Source organism: Hyperolius riggenbachi, chromosome 1, assembly GCF_040937935.1.
Source record: "Hyperolius riggenbachi isolate aHypRig1 chromosome 1, aHypRig1.pri, whole genome shotgun sequence".
Classification (NCBI taxonomy): Eukaryota; Metazoa; Chordata; class Amphibia; order Anura; family Hyperoliidae; genus Hyperolius; species Hyperolius riggenbachi.
The window spans coordinates 361,734,428-361,755,107 of NC_090646.1; the positions used below are offsets into that span (position 1 = coordinate 361,734,428).

Genomic DNA, 20,680 nt, shown 5'->3' on the forward strand with positions numbered 1-20,680 from the left:
ACACTCAGGGAATGCGTTTAAAAAGACCAAGGCCAATTTGCCGGAGAACCAGTTAACTTATCTTTGTGTTTTGGGATATGGGAAGAAGAGTGCCAAAAAAATCAACATGAGAACATAAAGACTCTATGCAGAAAGTGTACTGCCTCAGATTTGATCTGAGAACCCTAGCTGAGGCTTCTATCGAGTACACCACACTGCTGCCCACCAATGAGCTTATTGACAGAAAAAGCAAGCTTTGCCTTTGGAAGTCTACACTAATCTAGGAGAACATTTGTACTTGGAGTGGTGCTTTAAGGATTTTTGGAGAACATAAATAATCTTAAAAACCTAAACATTTTGTTTTCTTTTTTTGCTATGCTAGTAAGCTCTTTTCACACTATGGCCATTGCGTCGTGTCACAATGGATAATATTATCGCGCCTCAATGTGCCTCAATGTGATGCGATAAAATTATTATGGGACTATCACATTGAGTATGGTGCAGCAAGTTTTAATTCACTAACCTTTCAGAAGATATCACTAATGTCTGATATGAACCTAGTGGTGTTATAACTCAAATAGCAGACTATTTTCAAAATATATGCAGTCCAGGGTTGATTATGATTTTATGTGATTTTTACCTCTTAAGGACCTTAATAAAGAACCAAGCCCACTTGGTATGTTGGCATCAGGGCCGGGCCGAGGCATAGGCAAGAGAGGCTCTAGCCTCAGGGTGCAGTGTAGGAGAGGGCGCACAACTCACTCAGCTATCATTCCCCTATTGTGTTTGAAGCAAAGGGAAATAAGAAAAGGAATACATGGAAGTGACTGCAAGCCAGATAACTGGAGATTAAGGTGTTGGGGAGGGTGTGTGTGTTTGTGTTTGCTCTTAGTCTAATAGCAATCGGTGTGTGACGACTGGGGTGGGAGGGACGGAGGGGCGCACTTTGGTGTCTCAGCCTTGGGTGCTGGAGGACCTTGTCCCGGCTCTGGTTGGCATGTTTATAAGATACTGTGGAGACTCCTGAAGTGCATAACAGCAGCAAAGAAGGAAGTGTGTGGGCCGTTTCTGTTCATTTTGGAATCCCAAGCCATGAACCCTCTTGGCATGATTAAGATCTAGCAATGCAAATGCCATATTTAAAGAGAGTCTGAAGCGAGAATAAATCTCGCTTCAGACCTCATAGCTAGCAGGGGCATGTGTGCCCCTGCTAAAACGCCGCTATCCCGCGGCTTAACGGGGGTCCCTTCACCCCCAAATCTCCTCTGTGCAGCCGGAGTGCGCTTCTGCATTGGGGCAGGGCTAACCGCCGCAGCCCTGCCTCATGCGCGTCTATCAGACGCGTACCTCCGCCTCTCCCCCGCCCCTCTCAGTCTTCCTTCACTGAGAGGGGCGGGGGAGAGGCGGCGATGCGCGTCTGATAGACGCGACTAGAGGCAGGGCTGCAGCCGTTAGCCCTGCCTCCAGGAAGAAAAAATTCACGACCAAGTTTACGACCAAGTTTTGCGGGGGTGGGTTTGGGGGTGAAGGGACCCCCGTTTAACCGCGGGATAGCTGCGTTTTAGCAGGGGCACACATGCCCCTGCTAACTATGAGCTCTGAAGCGAGATTTATTCTCGCTTCAGAGTCTCTTTAAAGGGGTTCTTTCGCGAAACAAGTAGGCAGTTAAAAAATGTGACAGATGACAGGTTTTGGGCCAGTCCATCTTTTTAAGGGGGGTTCTCAGGGCTTTCTTTGTTTTCAACAGCATTTCCTGAACAGCAGTTTAACTGCCAAAATAGCAAGATACCAGCTGGCCTCCCTAATCACTTGCACACTATTATGTCAGTTAGATTTTGCAACTCTTGTTCAGGAAATGCTGTTGAAAACAAAGAAAGCCCTGAGAATCCCCCTTAAAAAGATGGACTGGCCCAAAACCTGCCATCTGTCAAATTTTTTAACTGCCTATTTTTTTCGCGAAAGAACCCCTTTAAGACCTAGCAATGCAAATGTGCTGCCATCTCATATCTCATATAAGAAGCTGATCCATAATGTCCTCCAAGTATAGATATGCCCCCTATAAAAAAAGCAGCCTGTTCAAAATAACCAGTGCAATTATGATGTTCCATCTATAAAAATACAGGCATAATGTTCCTTCTACCAGTGAAGCCATAATGCCCCCAGCCCCAAGCCACACTGGGGTCATTGGGGAATCATAGGGATGCACATCTACATGCTCCCTCAGTGAGTCCAGTGCTTCACTAGTCACATCACATCCATCCTCCTTCTTACAGCTTGACATGTACCACATGGACATAAGAGCCGAAATACCAGAGAGGACCCACCAAAAGAGGAGATGCATATGCCCCAATTCCTATGCTTTCCTTTTTATATTCCACTGGTGGGTGAGTAGGGTTACAACAGCAAATAGTAACTGGGGAGACAGGGTGGCAGTCTTCTCTTGCTGACAATACAGTGTCATTAAACCCTTCCTTCCTGCTTTATCCATCTATGACCAGAGATGGTCCTAGTCAGCTATTATTGAATGTGCAGTCTGGCCTATAGCAGGCCATTTCAAGTGTGGGCATTATAAATATGGAATGGATATAGAGACACCTTTACTGTCACAATTTATTCAAAGCTATCCGCAAGCGTTGGATAGACACTATATACTGTATTAGCAATCATTCTTCCTGCTTAACAATCTCCTCTTCTTTGTAAGACAAAAATGCTTACTTGCATGTCACAAGTAGGCACGTATTTGTACACTGTAAGCAACTTGGGCATCTCTCTTATCTCATGGGAGCAATTGACTGTTGGCTAAATATCCAGTCTTGCATTTTCCTGTCTGCAGAGCTCTACAGAGGGTTGTTACTGAAGTCTCCAGTCGCTACTATAGAGGCATTCTGATTATCACTTGGTCCGAACTTGAGAAAACATAACTCTCACTGGCAAGGGCAGACAAATTTAAAGGGGTACTACACTGTCTTTTCATTTTTCTTTTTTTACACCTCCTATATAAACATAGTAGGGCAAGCAAGTTTGTGACAGAATTAGGTGTATGTGTGTGAAATGGAAATTATACTGAAAGTAGGTGCATTATTCTTTATTTGCTTTGGTGACTCCTAGACAGAGTGGGATCATCCACCACGAATCCTAGGCAGGTGCCTGGGGCCTAGTGGGTGTTAAGGGGCCACCTGCCACCTTCTTTGACCTTTCTTGACTTCAACTTACCAAAAGGACCACAAGTCTATCTACCTACAAATCTACTACAAATCTAGTCTATCTACAAATCTACTACCTTGTCTAGGGCCCCATTATGTGTTAATCCATCTCTGCTCCTAGGCCTACCATTTAAAATTGCTAATCGCAACAGTTTTGCAACCATTTGCAGCATATTATTGCTTCATTTGTGACAGATCTGCCAAAAGCAATAGGCACAATCACAGATGGTAATAGGCTTGTTTTTATACTACATGAGATTTGCTGCATTTTGCGATCCATTTCCAGTCGCATTCAAATTGCAAAACGCAAGGACATTGGCAAAATAATAAAAATGATGAAACCTCTTTTATGCTAGTGCTATAGACTGTGATCTGATTTTGTCTTTTTGCTAAGGTCCTGCATGCTGCATTTCTACTCTTTTTCTCCTTGCGTTCATAGTATGCACAGAACATTGAAAAATGCTATTGCAGAAAAATAATGGACAAATCACATTGCAAAAAAGCAAAGACATTGAATTGGATTTGAGATTGCATTTGGAAATTTGAAGTATAAAACAGTCCTAATCCAGGTTCATTTAACCTTGGCACACATACATACAATAAATTACAACCGGCACCTGCAAACTATTTGACACATAAGGAAACTGTACTGACGTTGTTCACAACACTATACAGAGTGTTGAGAAACGTATCTGCATGTGGTATAAATACTAGAAGTGATGCATGCATACCAAAGCAGAGCATATGGTGACATGATGTAGCAGAAAAGCCGCTCATACTTGCGCTCAACAGTCTTGTAATTTACCAATGTTTGTACTCTAGAGGTGCATACACAGGTCCAACTTAATGCACGACCAACAGACCAATTTGTTATTTGGCCGACTTGTTGTTTGCACGACCATTACGTACACTCGTGCTGACCAACCAACCAACAATTTAAAACTGTGTGCGCATCATACCCCGCATTCAAACAAACAACAAATCTGTGAGGAAACGCGGAAAAGCCGCCGCAAAGGCTCAGAGTGAGGCGTCTGTTTCCGCGTCCAACATGGCGGCACAACGCGGAAAAACCGCCGCATGCCGCATGGACAGAGCGGTGGTGTCCGCGTTGGAGGCGGCAGATTGCACGGATGGCAGGGCAACTGACGGTGCGGCCGGACGCGGGGAAGCCGCCGCTCCCTTGGAGAGCGGGACGGCGGTCCCCGCGCTTGAATCAAGGATAACTTTGCAAGACATGTCTGGTGTTGCTGGGACTGCTAGTCCACACAGATTCAGAAGGACGCGCGCGCGCACCGAGAGGCAGAGCTTATATGACAGCCAGAAAAAGGTCAGCTGACAAGGCTGGTCAGCTGACATTTTCACCACTTGCCATTGGTCCAGCACTTAGGGAGGCGCTGGAGAGCACCTTACTATATATACTGGGTGCTGGGCATTCTCTGGTTGTCTGCCGTTGCGATCACAATGTGGTAGCACTCAGACCTTGTCTGTATCTGTGTTCTAGCATAGTTTCCAAAGGTGTTGACATCAAGGCGTTCACACCTTAGCATTAGGAACATTGCATTGTATTATTTATTATGACCTTCCGCCTGTCTGACTATCCCTCTGAACTCTGATCTTGTACTTTGCTATTTCTGATATCCTGTTGCCAAACTCTGCTCGTTCCTGGACTCTGTATTTGCATCCTGATTCTGTACTGTGCTATTTCTGATATCCTGTTGTCAGACACTGCTCGTTCCTGGACTCTGTATTAGCATCCTGATTCTGTACCTTATCTGTCTGTGTGTTAACGACCTGGCTGCCGACCTCGAGAACTGGCCTTACTGTTAGAGGCAGTTCCCAGACCTGTTAGTGACACCCTCCCTCTCGGGTGTCACTCACGCTCTGACCTTCCTATCCTCAGCCTAGCTCCTCCCTCCTGGAGAGTCTAGGCCATAGGAAGGAACGTACTTCTGGAGAAGTACTCAAAGTATACTGTTGCAGAAAACACTCACTTGTTCTCCCTGGTGTCCAGAGGTTAGTAGATATATCTGATTATCGGTGATACTGCAGATCACCAATAATCGGGTATATTCTGTATTCCTGGTGAGACTGCAGTTCACCGGTAATCAGATCCTCTCTGTGTTACACCGATCGTTACAAAATCATTCAAAGGACTGTACAAACGTGGCCAACTTAGACGATAGTTGGTTAGTTGATCTGCAGGTTGGATCAGGCAAACCGATTAACGTTATCAGTTAGTCGTTTACTGCCCGTACACACACCCAACTTATCATTCAAAAGACAAGTTTGAACAATAGTTGGTCGGAAAAATTGGATGTGCATATGCACCTTTTCTGAATAGATTGGAGAGCTTGCAATGCAGGGTGAGATTCTTGGCAGCATTATAAACACAGTGCAGTGTTTAAATGGAATTTGTTTTTGTGGCTGACAATCCCACTTTAAGGGAAGCACTATAAAATTGGCAATTATATTTTTAAAATGAGAGAACTGGAAAGTCTCATATTAAATATTTACATTGTTTGTGAGTGTAAGGTGGGTGACCAAACACCCTTAAAAAGAAGAAACCAGAGACAATGGGAGCCCAAATGGTGCAGTATGTCACAAGAAGAGTGATGGAAAACAAAAAGGATTAGGGTACTCACAAAGGAAGGTTGCACGAAGGACAACCAACCGCTGAAAGCAGGTGGAGATCTATGAACCCGACTCAACTCTGGTGTCCAGCTGGAGCTGAATGTGGTCACACTCTTGGGAAAAACAACAAAGGTCCTATGGATGGCAAAGCCACTAGGTACCAACATACACCCCTCCCCAAGGAGGGTGAAAAAGGGGGGAGAGGCACCCAGAGGTAGATTCAACTGAGTTAAAAACAGCTAAAGAAGATAGAGGTGGTTTACCTCAATAACAAGTTAACGTGTCAGAAATACCTTATCTGCTGCATGCTTGTTCAGGGTCTATGGCTGAAAGAATCAGAGGCAGAGGATCAGTAGGAAAGCCAGGCAACTGGTATTGCTTAAAAGGATATTAACATAGCAGCCTCCATATCCCTCTCGCTTCCATTGTCCTTTAAGCGGCCCAGTCAGGGACTATTTGTGTCCAACAACAACTATATAGTATGTGTACACAGCTTTTGATTCTGTGCTACTTTTGTATGGCAAAGGTAGGAAGTATGAAGCAGGATGTATTGTTATAGTGGATGTGTCTCACAACCAGTTTGACTGTTCTAGTTTTGTGCTTCTATGGAGTACAGGAACACTGATATATATCTCACAAACAACATACAAAGGGCGTCAGAGGCTCCCAGAGGTAGATAAGACTGAGTTAAAACAATAAAGTGCCAGAGTTGTATCAGAACGGTGTATGAAGTACGTCCGTACCTGGCTGTGATACAACTCTGACACTTTATTCGGCCTGAGGAATTGGGCGCAAACCCACGAAATGCGTCATTTGTTGTTATTGAGGTCAGCCACCTCTGTTTTTAGTATGGCTGAACCTCCTGCTTTAAAAAGGCCATTTGCTCCAACTTTGTAATGGATTGCCAGGTGTGACTGCTACTTCTTGCTAGAAAAGGAGCAGTATGCAGCCCACAGACTTTAAAGTGGACCTGACCTCTTGCACAGGACAGAAGGAAAACGTAGAGAAATGTACACTGATTGTATTTAGAGAGTTTAGTCTTTCTAATTCCCCCTCATTTGTGTCTAATCACAACTGTAATTTGATCATTCCCTGTGTCACATGACTGCCTATGGCAGATAAGCAGATAAGCCCATTTGAAGGCACAGGCTGTAAACAGTATGTCTGCTTCCATGAATCAGAAAGTAGAAACTGTGCAAATGTAAAAAGGTAAAAGCTATCTGGCAAATCTATATTGTGTCAGTCAGCAAAATCACCACTTTATAAATATGGTGAACATCATGGTAAACAGCATTAAAGGGCCCTTCAAATGGACCTGAACTCGGGACTTTATGTCTGCTCTAAAAGAAAAGCAACAGCATAATAACAGAACACTAGCAATACATCTGCAGTGTGTCTACTTCCTGCTTTCATGGAAGCAGATATAGGGTTAACATCCTGTGTTTACAAATTAGCTACTTTGCCAAGGACTGCTGAGATTCTTGAGTTGACGAACTGAAAAATCAAATTACACTTGTGATTAGTCACAGATAAAAGGGAATTAGGCAAAACTCTCTAAATACAAACAGGGTGCATTTCTCTATATTTTCCTTCAGTCTGGTGCAAGAGTTCAGGTCCACTATAAAGTACACCTGAACTGAGAGGGATATGGCGGCTGCCATGTTTATTTCCTTTTAAACAATACCAGTTGCCCGACAGTCCTGCTGATCTATTTGGCTGCAGTAGCATCTGGATCACACACCTGAAACAAGCATGCAGCTAATCCAGTCAGACTTCAGTCAGAAACATCTGATCTGCATGCTTGTTCAAGGTCTACATTCAAAAGTATTAGATGCAGAGGATCATTAGAGCAGCCAGGCAATGTGCATTGTTTAAAAATAAACAAATATGGCAACTCCCTCTCAGTTCAGGTGTACTTAAAATAACAGATTTCTGGCAATCCTATAAAAGTATTGTGGAGCCTGAAAAGTGGTTATCTTTCAATCGAATGTACTTTTTTTTTTTTTCTCTCCAAATATAGCAATCTGATAACTGATCTTAATTCTGTAGAAATAACTTCCCTTTTCTGGGAATCTCATGATTGCTACTGTTATACATATGATCCTGTACTGTATGTAAAAAACAGTTATTTGCAGTTTGGGTGGTACGGTAGCCATTTGGTTAGCACTCTCACCTTGAATTGCTGGAATTCCATGTTTGAATCTTGGTCATGGCACTTTCTGTATGGCGTTTGTTTTTTCAGCCAGTGCCACCCATAATGCAGAATGAATTGGCTACTCTCTGAATTGACTGGACACAGTAGGGACTTAAGATTGTGAGCCTTCCTGAAGGACAGCTGGTGATGGAAGTTACTTGTTAGGCCTGGTGCACACCAGAGGAGTTTTTCTGAGCGTTTTGAGTTTTTAAATCTGCTGCTAATGTTATCCTATGTGTCTGTGCACACTGGAGCGATGAGGTTTTGTAAAAAAACCCATAGCATTACATTGGGAAGAGTTTTTAAAACCTCTAAAAGCTCTTCCCAATGTAATGCTATGGGGTTTTTTACAAAACCTCATTGCTCCAGTGTGCACATACACATAGGATAACATTAGCTGCAGATTTAAAAACTCAAAACGCTCAGAAAAACTCCTCTGGTGTGTTTCAGGCCTTATAGATACCCTGTAAGGGCTGGAACCTACTAGAGCGCTTTTGTGAGTTCTGACAATCGCCAGCGATTTCAAACACGCTTTGCCAATGAAAGTAAATGTTGGTGAACCCACTAGAGCGATTGTGATTTGAGCTAATCGTGACTGCAGAACATGCAGCATTTTGTGAGTGATTTCACTCTAATGTATTGTATGGGAGCAGGGAAATCTCTCCTAAAATCACTTGCAGGCCTGGAACCCACTAGGGCTCGCTGCAGCGCTTTAAAATCACCACAGCGCTGTATGCAGCGATTCCTAGGGCATGTGAGATGCCGATTTCCCGACGCTTGGAATCTGTACAGCACTTCTGATTTATGATTCTTTTTTTTTTTAAATAAAACTTTACTATACTTACCAAGCATCCTTCTTCAGTCCATAGCCCCATCCCCTAAAGGAAAAGGTCATAGGTGCTTCTCTATGACCAATCAGAGAAGAGCTTGTGATCTCTTTCTTTAGGCGGCGGGGCTACGAACGGAAGAAGGAACTACAGAGACCCGGTAAGTATAATAAAGTTTTATTTAAAGATAATGGCTCAGCCCCCAAAGTGCTGCATAATCACTTTGATAAGCAATTTATGCAGCGCAAATATACTTTGCATTGAGCGCAAACACAAAATGCTGCATGTCCAGTGACTGCGATTACCCCTAATCACAATCGCACTAATGGGATCCCCCTCACTCACTTACTTTGGCAAAGGGTTTTTTGGAATCGCCGGGCATTGTCGGCCATCCAAAAACGCCCTAGTGGGTTCCTACCCACAAAGTGTTACCACAAAACGCTAGTGATTGCGATAGCACTTTGCAATTTGTAGTGGGTCCCAGCCCTAGAGGTCTATAATGTGTAAGTGCTGTGTATAAGAGTGTAATATTTGAGCAATGTAAAAACTCTGAACCAACATTATTTGTAACTATGGCAGCTAAAACACACATAGTCAAAATGACACATAACTAAATCCTGGCCCAAATTAACTAAGACACATCTGTCAATGACCATTTTTGATTTCCTGAGCTGAACATGTGCAGGTGTACATTTATCATTCCAAAATGAGTTTTACTATCAATCTCAAAACAGTGTTCACTATGGAATATTCAGTTGTCATTAGCTATCTTGAGGAAGGTTCAAATGGAACAATATAACTTAGATCACTTTGCTGTTGCTCAGAGACCTAGAAAACTGAAAGGCCTAGAAGACATTTAATTTTGTGACTTTGCTTACCTTTACCTTAGGAAACCGTTTGGAATGAACTCCCCCTAATGTCCGCTTGTAAAATTGCATGTGACAATGAATGGCTCAGTGCCACGATGTATAGCCCTGGGCTTTTAAAAAAGGAATATTGCAAGAAAAATGAAACCAGAATCCCTAAATGTAGGCAATAAAATCTAAGCAGCCACAGAAACTTCAAGAGTGTAGGTACATAGCGAAACCCATTGAGGATATAAGCATATAAGCAAGGGAAAACTATAAGAACAGCTGATTCCTCACTTCCCTACCCTAACTTTACCTCTGGTTAATATTGCCATGCATTTATGTGGTATATATATATATATATATATATATATATATATATATATATATATATATATATATATATATATATATACATACATGCATACATACTCAGTTACTCAGTAAACACACTCCATGCATATATGCATATAACTGTATTCCAGGCAACTGTATGCAAAGCTCGATTATATTTGTGTGTTTTTGTATGCTTAATTAAAACGCGTTTTAATTAAGTGGCTATAGAGCTTGGTTAATACAACTTCGGTCAATTGCAGCCAGTCATTGATTAAGGTCTACGTTTGAGGGCTTGGCTGTAGTTACAGAACCTAATGGGACGTATTCTAGCAGCTTCGCGTTATATAAACGATTCTGTTGCAATAACTGTAACGTGTGTATAACGTACTGGGTCACGTGCTAACCTAGAAAGTGTACATTGTGTCAGAAGTCTATGCTGTAGTGTACTTTGCACTTACCCATACAGTGTTTGATCTTTGAGCATTGGGCTCAGTGTACGTTCTTTCCCAAGTGTTAACACTACAAACAAAATGTTGTATATGGAATATATTTTTTAACTTTGTTTTTACATATTAAAAATTATCATAATCATATGCACACATCCTTATGTGTAAGCTAAGCTTGTCTCAGTAATCGCTGCAAACAGCCAAAGCTGGGGATTCCCTAAAGGCTATAGGGACAAGTATATGTGTGTTTACACTAAGCAACCAATCTGTTTAATGACAAATTAAAAACATCTTCGCCTGATCTAAACCTGATCAGTTCTTTTGAATGAGGAGAGGCTGTCGTACTCTGGTTACATTTAACAAGTAACCCAGTTTAGAAGTACTGTATATATGCTTGCATAGACAGTATTTTAGGGATTGTTTTTACACTAATATTACTATTATTATTATTACTATTATTTATTAGTTTTATTTCTGGGCTGCCTCAAAGGCTGTTCCTTCAGTAAATATTCCCTAACCTTAACAGTGTTCTTTATAATCGTATCCTATTTTAAATGTATATTATATTTCATTTAAAATCAATGATTATAAAAAGCAGTACAGTGTCGTAACGTGTTAGCCATCGGTTAAAAGTAAGAAGTTTGAAATCAGGATGGTACCATTTTTCTAAGTTAGCCAATAATGGTATCATCCTGATTCAAAACTTAAAATACTTACTAAATAAAAAAGCCAATTTAAATATTAAAAAGAATAACATTCTTGCTGAAAAAAAAAGAAAATTCTGCACTATGATTGATGCTGTGTAATGTGTTTGATTAACGAAAGAATAATTCTCGCTCACCTGCATTGCACTACATTTCTCCTAAGAAGGTACACAAATCTGTGCTTCTCCTGGGCAGGAATTGATGTGCGATGCCAACACAAGTTCACTACACTGAAGTGAAAGATGCCCCAATTTTTTATATCACCCCATCAACCTCTCCCACAGACCATGTAAGTGTATTTCTCCTAAGGCCTCCACCGTATCAGATGTATACCACTTTTACCGTATAAAGTGATTTGACCCAGCGAGTCAGGGTCTGTTTAAATATTGGTTCTAAGCAAAACTCACATGTCACTGGTATGCTTTTAACGCTAATCATCTCATGAGTACAAAAAGGGGCTATGCCTCAAGCAGTTGTTTTTGTTGCTGAGATTATTATCATCCAGCACCTCTTTCTTGCAAAAAGCAGGAAGCGTGGGGAGTTTCAAGATGCCTTTTACTGTCATGTTGGGTCAAAGCCGTGATATAGGCCTGGTATGTTAAAGGTTAGTTCTCTCTCCACCTTTTTCCCCTAAAATGTAATTACAAGATTAGTCACTGCAAAAAAAAAAATCATAAGCACAACAAAAAAAACCAAAAAAACATTTCTCCAGAAATGTGGCTTTAGAGTACCCAGTGATCGTGCATGTATCTCCATCCAGATTACTTGATCAATACTTCTCCAAAATGCATCATGGTGATTATAGTAATGATGTTAGTATCCGTTTATTTTATTGTGCCTGTTACATCAGTTGTCTAAATACTAGTTTAGCTGAACTGTGATTTCTGCCATGCTAAGCAGCAAGGGAGAGCTGCGTGTCCTGTAGCCTGGCAGCCTGTCCCATCATTGATTCCTTAGCTTAATAACAGGCTTATATAAGCGGAAAGTTATATTTTCTATGAGGGTTCCTCTGTATATGCTGTATAACAAGTGACTATAATATCTCAGCAATAATAAGTGCTAAAAGGCATTGTTTTTCAAGCGTAAGAGGAACAGACAGGGCACAAGCGCGCCTGTTTCCTGTAATGTAGGGGCTTTCCATGTACTAAGCTCTATCTAGTGTTTGGGTGGAAGCCAGAAAATAAGTGTGCCATATTGCCTTATGTCATATACATGTGTGTAGCCGCCAAACGCTATGCAGGTGGACACAGAGCTTTGCTAACGTGGTACCACTTCAAAAATAAATGTATATATAATGATTCCTTTTCTTTTTTTAATAAACGTAATTAAAAGTTATACTGTTGTAATAAATAATAAGACACCTTAAGGTGCACTGCCTATGTATGCGCTGAAGACATCTATTGAAAAATAAACCATATATATGGTTATATATATATATATATATATATATATATATATATATATATATATATATATATATATATATATATATATATATATATATACACACACACACACATATATATATATATATATATATATATATATATATATATATATATATAATGTGTTGTGACATTTAAACGTTTTGCAGTGCTTTCTTTTTTTTAGCGTATCACCACTTTTATGTCATAAAGCTCTTTTCAATAATTAAAACTGCTAGTTCAGCAGGGATCAGCAGTTAGTTAACAAACTCTGTATTAAATTATATGAGTGGAATGCATTTTAATTCAGGATTTATATGTAAATCCATTGTTTGCTATTTTACATCCATTCTGTATATGTTAATAAAATAATATTGGAACGATCGCACTAATTTTAAAATGACATTGAAAAGTGACTCATAAGCTACCTCTGTGTATAGACAGTCGTATGATTGTTGCTCTGGGAAGTTAAGTATTTACTTGTTAAGAGGAATACGTATTTTTCTGCGTTATTTCTCACGTTTTTAGATGCCCGCCTGACAGATGATTATGCAGAAATGTTAATTTGGATTTCTGCAAGCTAAGCAGCCTTATGAAAGCTAGAAAAATGCTGAAAATGTAGTCTGGGTGAACAAGTACAACGCTGGAGACCAAACTAGCAATTGTACTAGTCCAATCTGTACACAGATGGAAATATACATCGAATACACATTAGTATACGTATTACTGAAATATACAAATAGTATAATTATCACGCAGCCAAGTGCAAGAACAACATGTAGAAACTGGGCTTTTTGTTCCATGTAATTCAGCCCTGTCATGTCGCTGCTATAGGACTTATTTGCTCCTAATTTGAACGAGATCAGCGTAAATGCACACTGTATGCTGGATACTAGCTGAAATAAGTCAATAAATAAAACTATATATATATATATATATATATATATATATATATATATATATATATATATATATATATATATATATATATATATATATATATATATATATATATATATACTCAACTGCAGAAATCTTTATGCACTTGGGAAACGCCTGCTGCTTTCACTCTTTCACTGCAGAGTAATTTACAGTGTAAAATGAATAGTTTTTAGCCTTTAAGTGCATGTCTGATTCTTTTGCATAGTTCAGCCTGTCAGTTGCATATAATCTGCTTGACACTGGATCTGTGCCGGACACTACTTTGTGTCAAGTGGGACTATGTAACTCAATATAATAGCTAAGCGTAAGTGTGTTATTTTATCATTGCAACCTCAATTTGTATCAAATTTCAACCAAATAAAGAAGATTTACTTTTTAATTAGTGAACTACTACATGCTCCAAAACTGTTGTGCAGATGTCAGATCTTCTGTAAATTGTGAATATGTCTCGGTTTTACTTGTGTCAATAGAGTAAACTATTAGTGGAAGCTCTAAGACAGGCCTGTACACGTTATTCACTTAGATTTCTTTGCTGCCTAAAACATCCATTACTTGGCGCCATGGGAATTTATTGTATGGTGGATTTAGCTTGGATTTTACTGCTACTGCTTTGTAATTCATCATAGCTGTAAAACCACATTTAGGATTATGTAGTGCTATAGCAAAAAACAGAGATGGATCCGTGGTTTGGTGCAGTGATTTCATATCCTATAACTGGTGTATGTGTGACTGTGATTTTATCCGGATGGCATAGCTGTGGATGTATATAATAACATATGAATAAACACATAGGTGGCTGTGTATTCGTCCAAACAGATAAAATACACACATACACCTGCCACAGGAGTGAATTGTGTCTTGTCTGCCCCCATGTCATTGGACACGCGATTATATCCACTTCTTGGTGATAAAGCATTAAATTGGATTACTACTGAGCAAGCAAAGTGAAGGCTTCTGTTTGCTGGGAAGTGTATGTGTATTTATATCTGTCAAGGCTCCTAGTTACCAAATACCATCACAGATCGGGAAAGGAAAAAAATAAAGAAATTGAATTTAGCAGGAGAGGAAATTGAATCACTACACGTCTAATTTGAGAACACAATTTAACCCCTTGATCCCAGGCAGGGTAAGGCTTGCATTGACCTGCAGGGCAGCGCAGCCCTCATTAGTGGTGGCAGAGTGAAGAGCACAGGGGTAAAGGTTTTAAAGGTGGAAGACGTAAATGGCTTGAATGTGTACTTGGCGAAATCCTGAGGCATATCTTCCCTGAGCCATCCCCCGCACGTCCCTCATTATTCCCAAGGCGGATAAAGAGAGGGGCTTGTGCACTGTTCCACTCAACTTCTCCACACTTCCAGCCGTTTGTCAATGAACGTGACGTCACTGAGAGCCGCCTCTCTCTTTCCCTCCGCATTGGCAGGCAGCTGGCCAATCCAGTCTCACACCGCACACGCCCCTCCTCCGCTCAGCCAATAGCAGAAGGCGCTCTCCTCCTTGAATGACAGATGCCCGATGATTGACATGGCGCCTTCAGCGCAGACCACGCCCCCTCCCAGCACAGCTTAGCCCCGAGCGCTGTCCACATGAAACGGGTCCTGAAAGCGGCTGCAGATGTGGAAGAGCAGCCATAGCGACCTATCAGCAGCAGAGGAAGCGGCTTTACTATAGCAAGAGGCCAGCAATGCAGAGCCGCTCACAGAGCACATGCCATCACTGCCAGTGACATCCTCCAGCCTCTGCCTGCCTCCACTGACCAGCAGCCATCCCTCTGCTCTGTGCTAAACTTTCCACTGAGCCAGGCACACCGGAAGGGGGCTCCTTCTCTCCAGATCGCCTCTACAAGCTGCTGACTACACTGGAATTCACCCATTCCCCTCGTCCTGGAGGATTTCCAAGCAGGGAGCATCCACAGCTCAAGCCAAGAGTATCCTCGCTTTTCTTCAGTCTCTATTTTATTCACCCCAGCTCATTCGTCAGATTTGGATACAACCCTCTGCATCCTGCATAACCCCCCTCGTCTATTGTGAGCAGCAGGGGAAGAAAGTCTATAAAACAAAAAAAAGAGGCCAATCGTATTTTCCTTGAATGCTAGAATGCACACAGGATGGCCAGTGCAGCAATGGTCACTTGCAGTGCAACTTTCTTGAGTGGGAGGACATAAAACTGTAGAGTCATTCCTCCAGAAGTTGGCAGTGGATTATGCATCGTTTTCCCACAGGCAATCAGGGAATCCAGAAGTGTATGCATTCCTGATTTTACACTTTTTTCCTTATTACTGAAAGTTTTTGTACTACACATTGAGAAATGCTTATTGACTACTAGAAAGCATCGCTGTGTCTCTGGCTGCCTGGCTTGCTGAACTGATGAAAGGCTGTCTATCTAGAAACCAAAGTATAGTTTGTCCTTTCTCATTACAGTACTCGGAACAAGTGATTTCTAAATATATATAAATATACAATATATACATTTTTCTATAGCATTGATGTGGCACAGAAGAAACGGAGCTGCCCAGTACAGTGAGTGATCCGCTTCACACCAAAGGAGTTAAAAGCTTGCCAACCTTCATCTGGGATTTGACCTAAAGGTGGCTGAGTGTATTGGATCAAGCAGCTCATGTAATAATATTATTAAGGCGATTACTGCAGATTTGCTGTGAAACCAGGCGCTAGCATTCTTCCGTGGATCGCTTCGATGGAAATACACTGTAAGCACGACCCGTTTGCAGCAATGCATAGTAAGTAGGCTGCTCGTTCACTTACCTGCCATGCTAGCAGTCTCCATAGCCAACTCACCTACAGTTACATTTGTATGGGGCGAATACATTACTCTGCTCAGGAAGCATCTTTATACTCATAATATCCATTTATACATGCAGAACCTTAGCGACCAATAGCATGCGTGGAATGTAATATACCTAAGAAACTAAATGTATCCTTCATTCTTAATTTACTTCTCAGTTTTACATATCACTTAAATGGCATTAATTATTATTATTTTTATTTTTTTAAGAAATGAATGCTAACTCCTTTTTGTGCACGTTGACGATATCGTCATAATTATTGCAAATAATCACAAATAGGAAACTTTAGACTATGGAACCTAGAGCTATGCAGATCAATAACTTTAGGTCAGTACCGGCAGCGCGCACCAACTTCCCAAAGTGCTTTGCTGTTATATCAACAACAAAGTCTACATTCAGTGTCTCTAGTGATATATATATATATATATATATATATATATATATATATATATATATATATATATATATATATATATATATATATATATATATATATATATATGCATATATACATATTTCGTGTTTACATTATATCTGTGGGCATTCGAAAAAAGGAAATATATATATATATATATATGTTAGCAGCCGTATTGGTTCTTCAATGTTTAGTGGCCACTCTGCAAAAGAAGCATACATATACTCGCCGTCACTTCTTTAAGCTCCCATTTCAGCATTTCAGTGCAGAGAGCTTTTACTCCACATGCGGTTGCTGAGGTTGCATGATGCGGAAGCATAACTATTGTTTATATATAAACAATATTTATATATATATATATATATATATATATATATATATATATATATATATATATATATATATATATATATATATATATATATATATATATATATATATATATATATATATATATATATCCCATAACATAGAGACACGTGTCTTTGTGCTCCTGTGCATGCCTGTCTCAGCTAAGTTTCTACTCCAAGCCATTGTTCTATGTTTTGAAACCCCAGCAGGACCACTCATTAGTTGATTTTTAGCTTTTTTATAAGTCATAAAAGTATCAGGCAAAGTATCAGGATAAGTCATGGAAAAGTATCCCGCCTAAATATGCATGGTGTGATGAAAAAAATAAAATAAAATTATATATATATATATATATATATATATATATATATATATATATATATATATATATATATATATATATATATATATATATATTCGAGTTTATCAATAATTCAGTGTACCCACGCCGCGTACAGTCTTACATAGTCTTCACCATTATTTAATCAGAGCGGCTGTCCCAGTCCTGCATCCCTATATGTGTGTAGTATGTCTCTCTACCGTCATTTAGATGGGTTGTGTGCACGGTGTATCCACAGGAAGCAAATGCAAAAGTTGTGTTGGGTGTCCGTGGCCAGAATACCTTACTAGAGAGTCACTCAAGCAACACATCCAACTGATGCGCATTTTATTTACATGGGCTTGTTGTTGTCTCTCAAGCGCACGCTGAACAAAGGCAGATCAGGCTCTGCACTTGAACCAGATCGATATCTTTGATTTCCTCTACCTTGTTAACAGTTTCAGTATTATTCTCCTCCTCTTATGACATGAGAAGAAAGTGACACGGTAACCGGGAACATCATTCCTGTAATATATGTCCTGAGAGATAATTCAGAAATGTTTGCCAAAATGTAGCATGTACGCTGGTGGTGCGGTCTGATGCAAAGCAGCCTAATAATGCACATGAATACATTAAGAAGCGATTGCATTTGTCAGGCAAATTACATATTGAAATGAAATTAACTGCATTGCTCTATGTGGAGAAGAATGATGATTTTAGTCAATGAAGCAAGCTCTGTTTTCTCCTGTATGAAGAGAAACTCATGTTGGCACAGGCACAGAATAGGAAGGCACCATGGGACAGATTTACTAAAGGCGTAATTTTCACCAGAGCTTGTACCCATGTCTAATATCCAATCAGGTTCAGCGGAAAATAAAATCGTTTGGTTGGGTATATGCAGTGAACACAGACTAGAGTGATATTTGCTTTTGCATTTATGCACTCTCTAATCCTTAGAAGTGTGCTCATCATGCAACCTTAGTGCCCTTCCATGATAATTGTATACAATGGCATAGCTGTGTATTGGCAGACTGTGTAGGGGTTTTATTGCTGTTGTACACAGAGGGTGCACACTCTTGCCTGTGTGAGTGTATGGATTAATAGAAAGAGATACATCAACATTTACCACCTCCTGCACAGAGGTACATGAAGAGTCCTCTCCTTTGTACTCCAGCAGCACTATGTTGGCCCACACTGTAGACTAACTGAAGGGTTTGAAATATAAGCTCGAAGTTGAAACCTGCTGAACTCTCTGTTCACTTTAATCTCCTATGTAAATAGATCTTGCTTTTTAAATTATTGATCTAGCTGATCTAATATTTAACATTATGGTATGCACAGTAACAGTTCTTTTGTATTTTCAAGAATTTTGATTTTATTATTATTACCCTTATATCCGCTGTATATTGATCATTAGACAGAGCTCTCTGCATTACACATCTCTACATTTTTTTTCTTTACTTTGAGAACTTTAAACTCCCTGTAATAGCATTAATCATGTTTTAATACAGTTCTGGATGACTAACTCAAACACTGAAAGTTAACAAGGTATGCAATTGCCAAATGTGATTTGTTATATAGCAGGGCATAGCCTGTACAGCAGGACGATCACTAACGTTTTTGTAAACAGAATCGTACAAAGTATAAAAATCACACCAGCCTGTAAAATACATATTGCGTAAATTAGCAGATCAGCATCCAGAAAGCATTTAAGCTGTAATTTCATAGTTAGATTGGAGATGCTGTTTCCAAGCAGAGGACTCAGGTCAGGTGTATAATCTCAACAATGTATGGAACCCAAACTATTTCTGGTCTAGTGCAAGAGAGGGGTACTATTGTATGTATTCACTACACATAGAAAAACATTCAGCAAGCTGTTTCTTAAAATAAACCGAATTTGGAGATAGGAAAAAAAAAGTAGTATAGTACTATGCAGAATGTAGTTTGCAGGCTTGCAGCTTCCTGCACTTTAAGGAAGTTTGCATGAGGCAGAGCCTAACTTGGAGAACTATGTGTACAAGGCTGACTTGATAAAGACAGTGACACCATCTACCCAATCTCCAATCAGATTAGGGGGGAAAGCTGATGTCTGGCTGAAGTGGTAAAAAAATGCCCAATCCCCAAGAGGATTCCTGAAAGAAAGTGAAATGGTTTGTGTGTGTGTATATATATATATATATATATATATATATATATATATATATATATATATATATATAACGTAAGCCATCATTCATAAGCCAATAGATTAACCCCTGCCTCCCTCTGACTCTCCTGTGTGGAGACAGGACCAATCACTGTGAGGCAGAGAGTCTCACTCTCTCACTGTGAGCCTGCCCTCTTAGGCGGCCATGCTGGGTTGTTGTGTATATGTTTGCTGTATACACCACTCCAATATATTCATCAGAATCTCTGTCCTGAATCCAGCAGCCAGTGCATCTAGTGTAATGGAAGACCTTTCCCAGAAAACATTGATTTTTACCTAATCACTTGATCACACAGCCCACTTGCATCTTTATTTTTTGCCAATTTCCATATAGAAGAATAAATAAAGGAAATTTCTATTGATGAGCAGAACTGAGGAAAGGGAAAGTGAAGTCTGGAATTTCTTTCTTTCTTTCTTTCTTTCTTTCTTTCTTTCTTTCTTTCTTTCTTTCTTTCTTTCTTTCTTTCTTTCTTTCTTTCTTTCTTTCTTTCTTTCTTTCTTTCTTTTTTTGCTGGCGTGAAAGAAATCAATGCCTTTTCATATTGCCTTTTCATATAAAAATAAAGTGCTGATGTAGAACAATCAGAGGGTTAACTATAATGTATCTTCCCTACTAGTTTTCTTTTAGAGTTTTGCAATGCTGAAAAATCAGAATTCCAAAGTGGTATGAGTTTTTTGTATGGTAGACGAAAAGTGTTTGAGAATGCATATTTATAATTGCTGACTGTCAGGAATAATATATACTGAATCCATACTTTATATTCAGCTACATTTTGTTGCTTTGCTTTGTTATAAAAGACAGTGGTTTGGACAGTCTACACAGAATGTGTTCATTTTTAATGTAGGACAGTAATGAACCTATTAGATGCATTTCATATTCATAGCACACAAAAACAAACAAACAAACAGAGTAGATAAAACAGAGGACTAAATAGAAATAGTTAATGGAACAAGTAATAAAATGTTTTTAAGCCTGAATTTATTTGAATCCATGATGTAAGGTTCCCAATGCAAAGAGTGAGCTCTTTTTAACAAGTTGGATGGTGGACTGTCTA

At 39.8% G+C, this 20,680-nt stretch overlaps 1 protein-coding gene across 1 annotated transcript in view; it reads left to right on the forward strand.

Moving 5' to 3' along the window:
* Positions 1 to 15,980: 15,980 nt before the first annotated feature.
* The window catches only part of PAX5 (paired box 5), a 274,887-nt gene continuing 270,187 nt past the window's right edge, over positions 15,981 to 20,680 (forward strand). Inside the window, exon 1 of the mRNA XM_068271308.1 lies at positions 15,981 to 16,268. Within this exon, the coding sequence (XP_068127409.1) occupies positions 16,226 to 16,268 (43 nt within the window). The 5' untranslated portion in view covers positions 15,981 to 16,225. The remainder of the gene's footprint in view (positions 16,269 to 20,680) is intronic.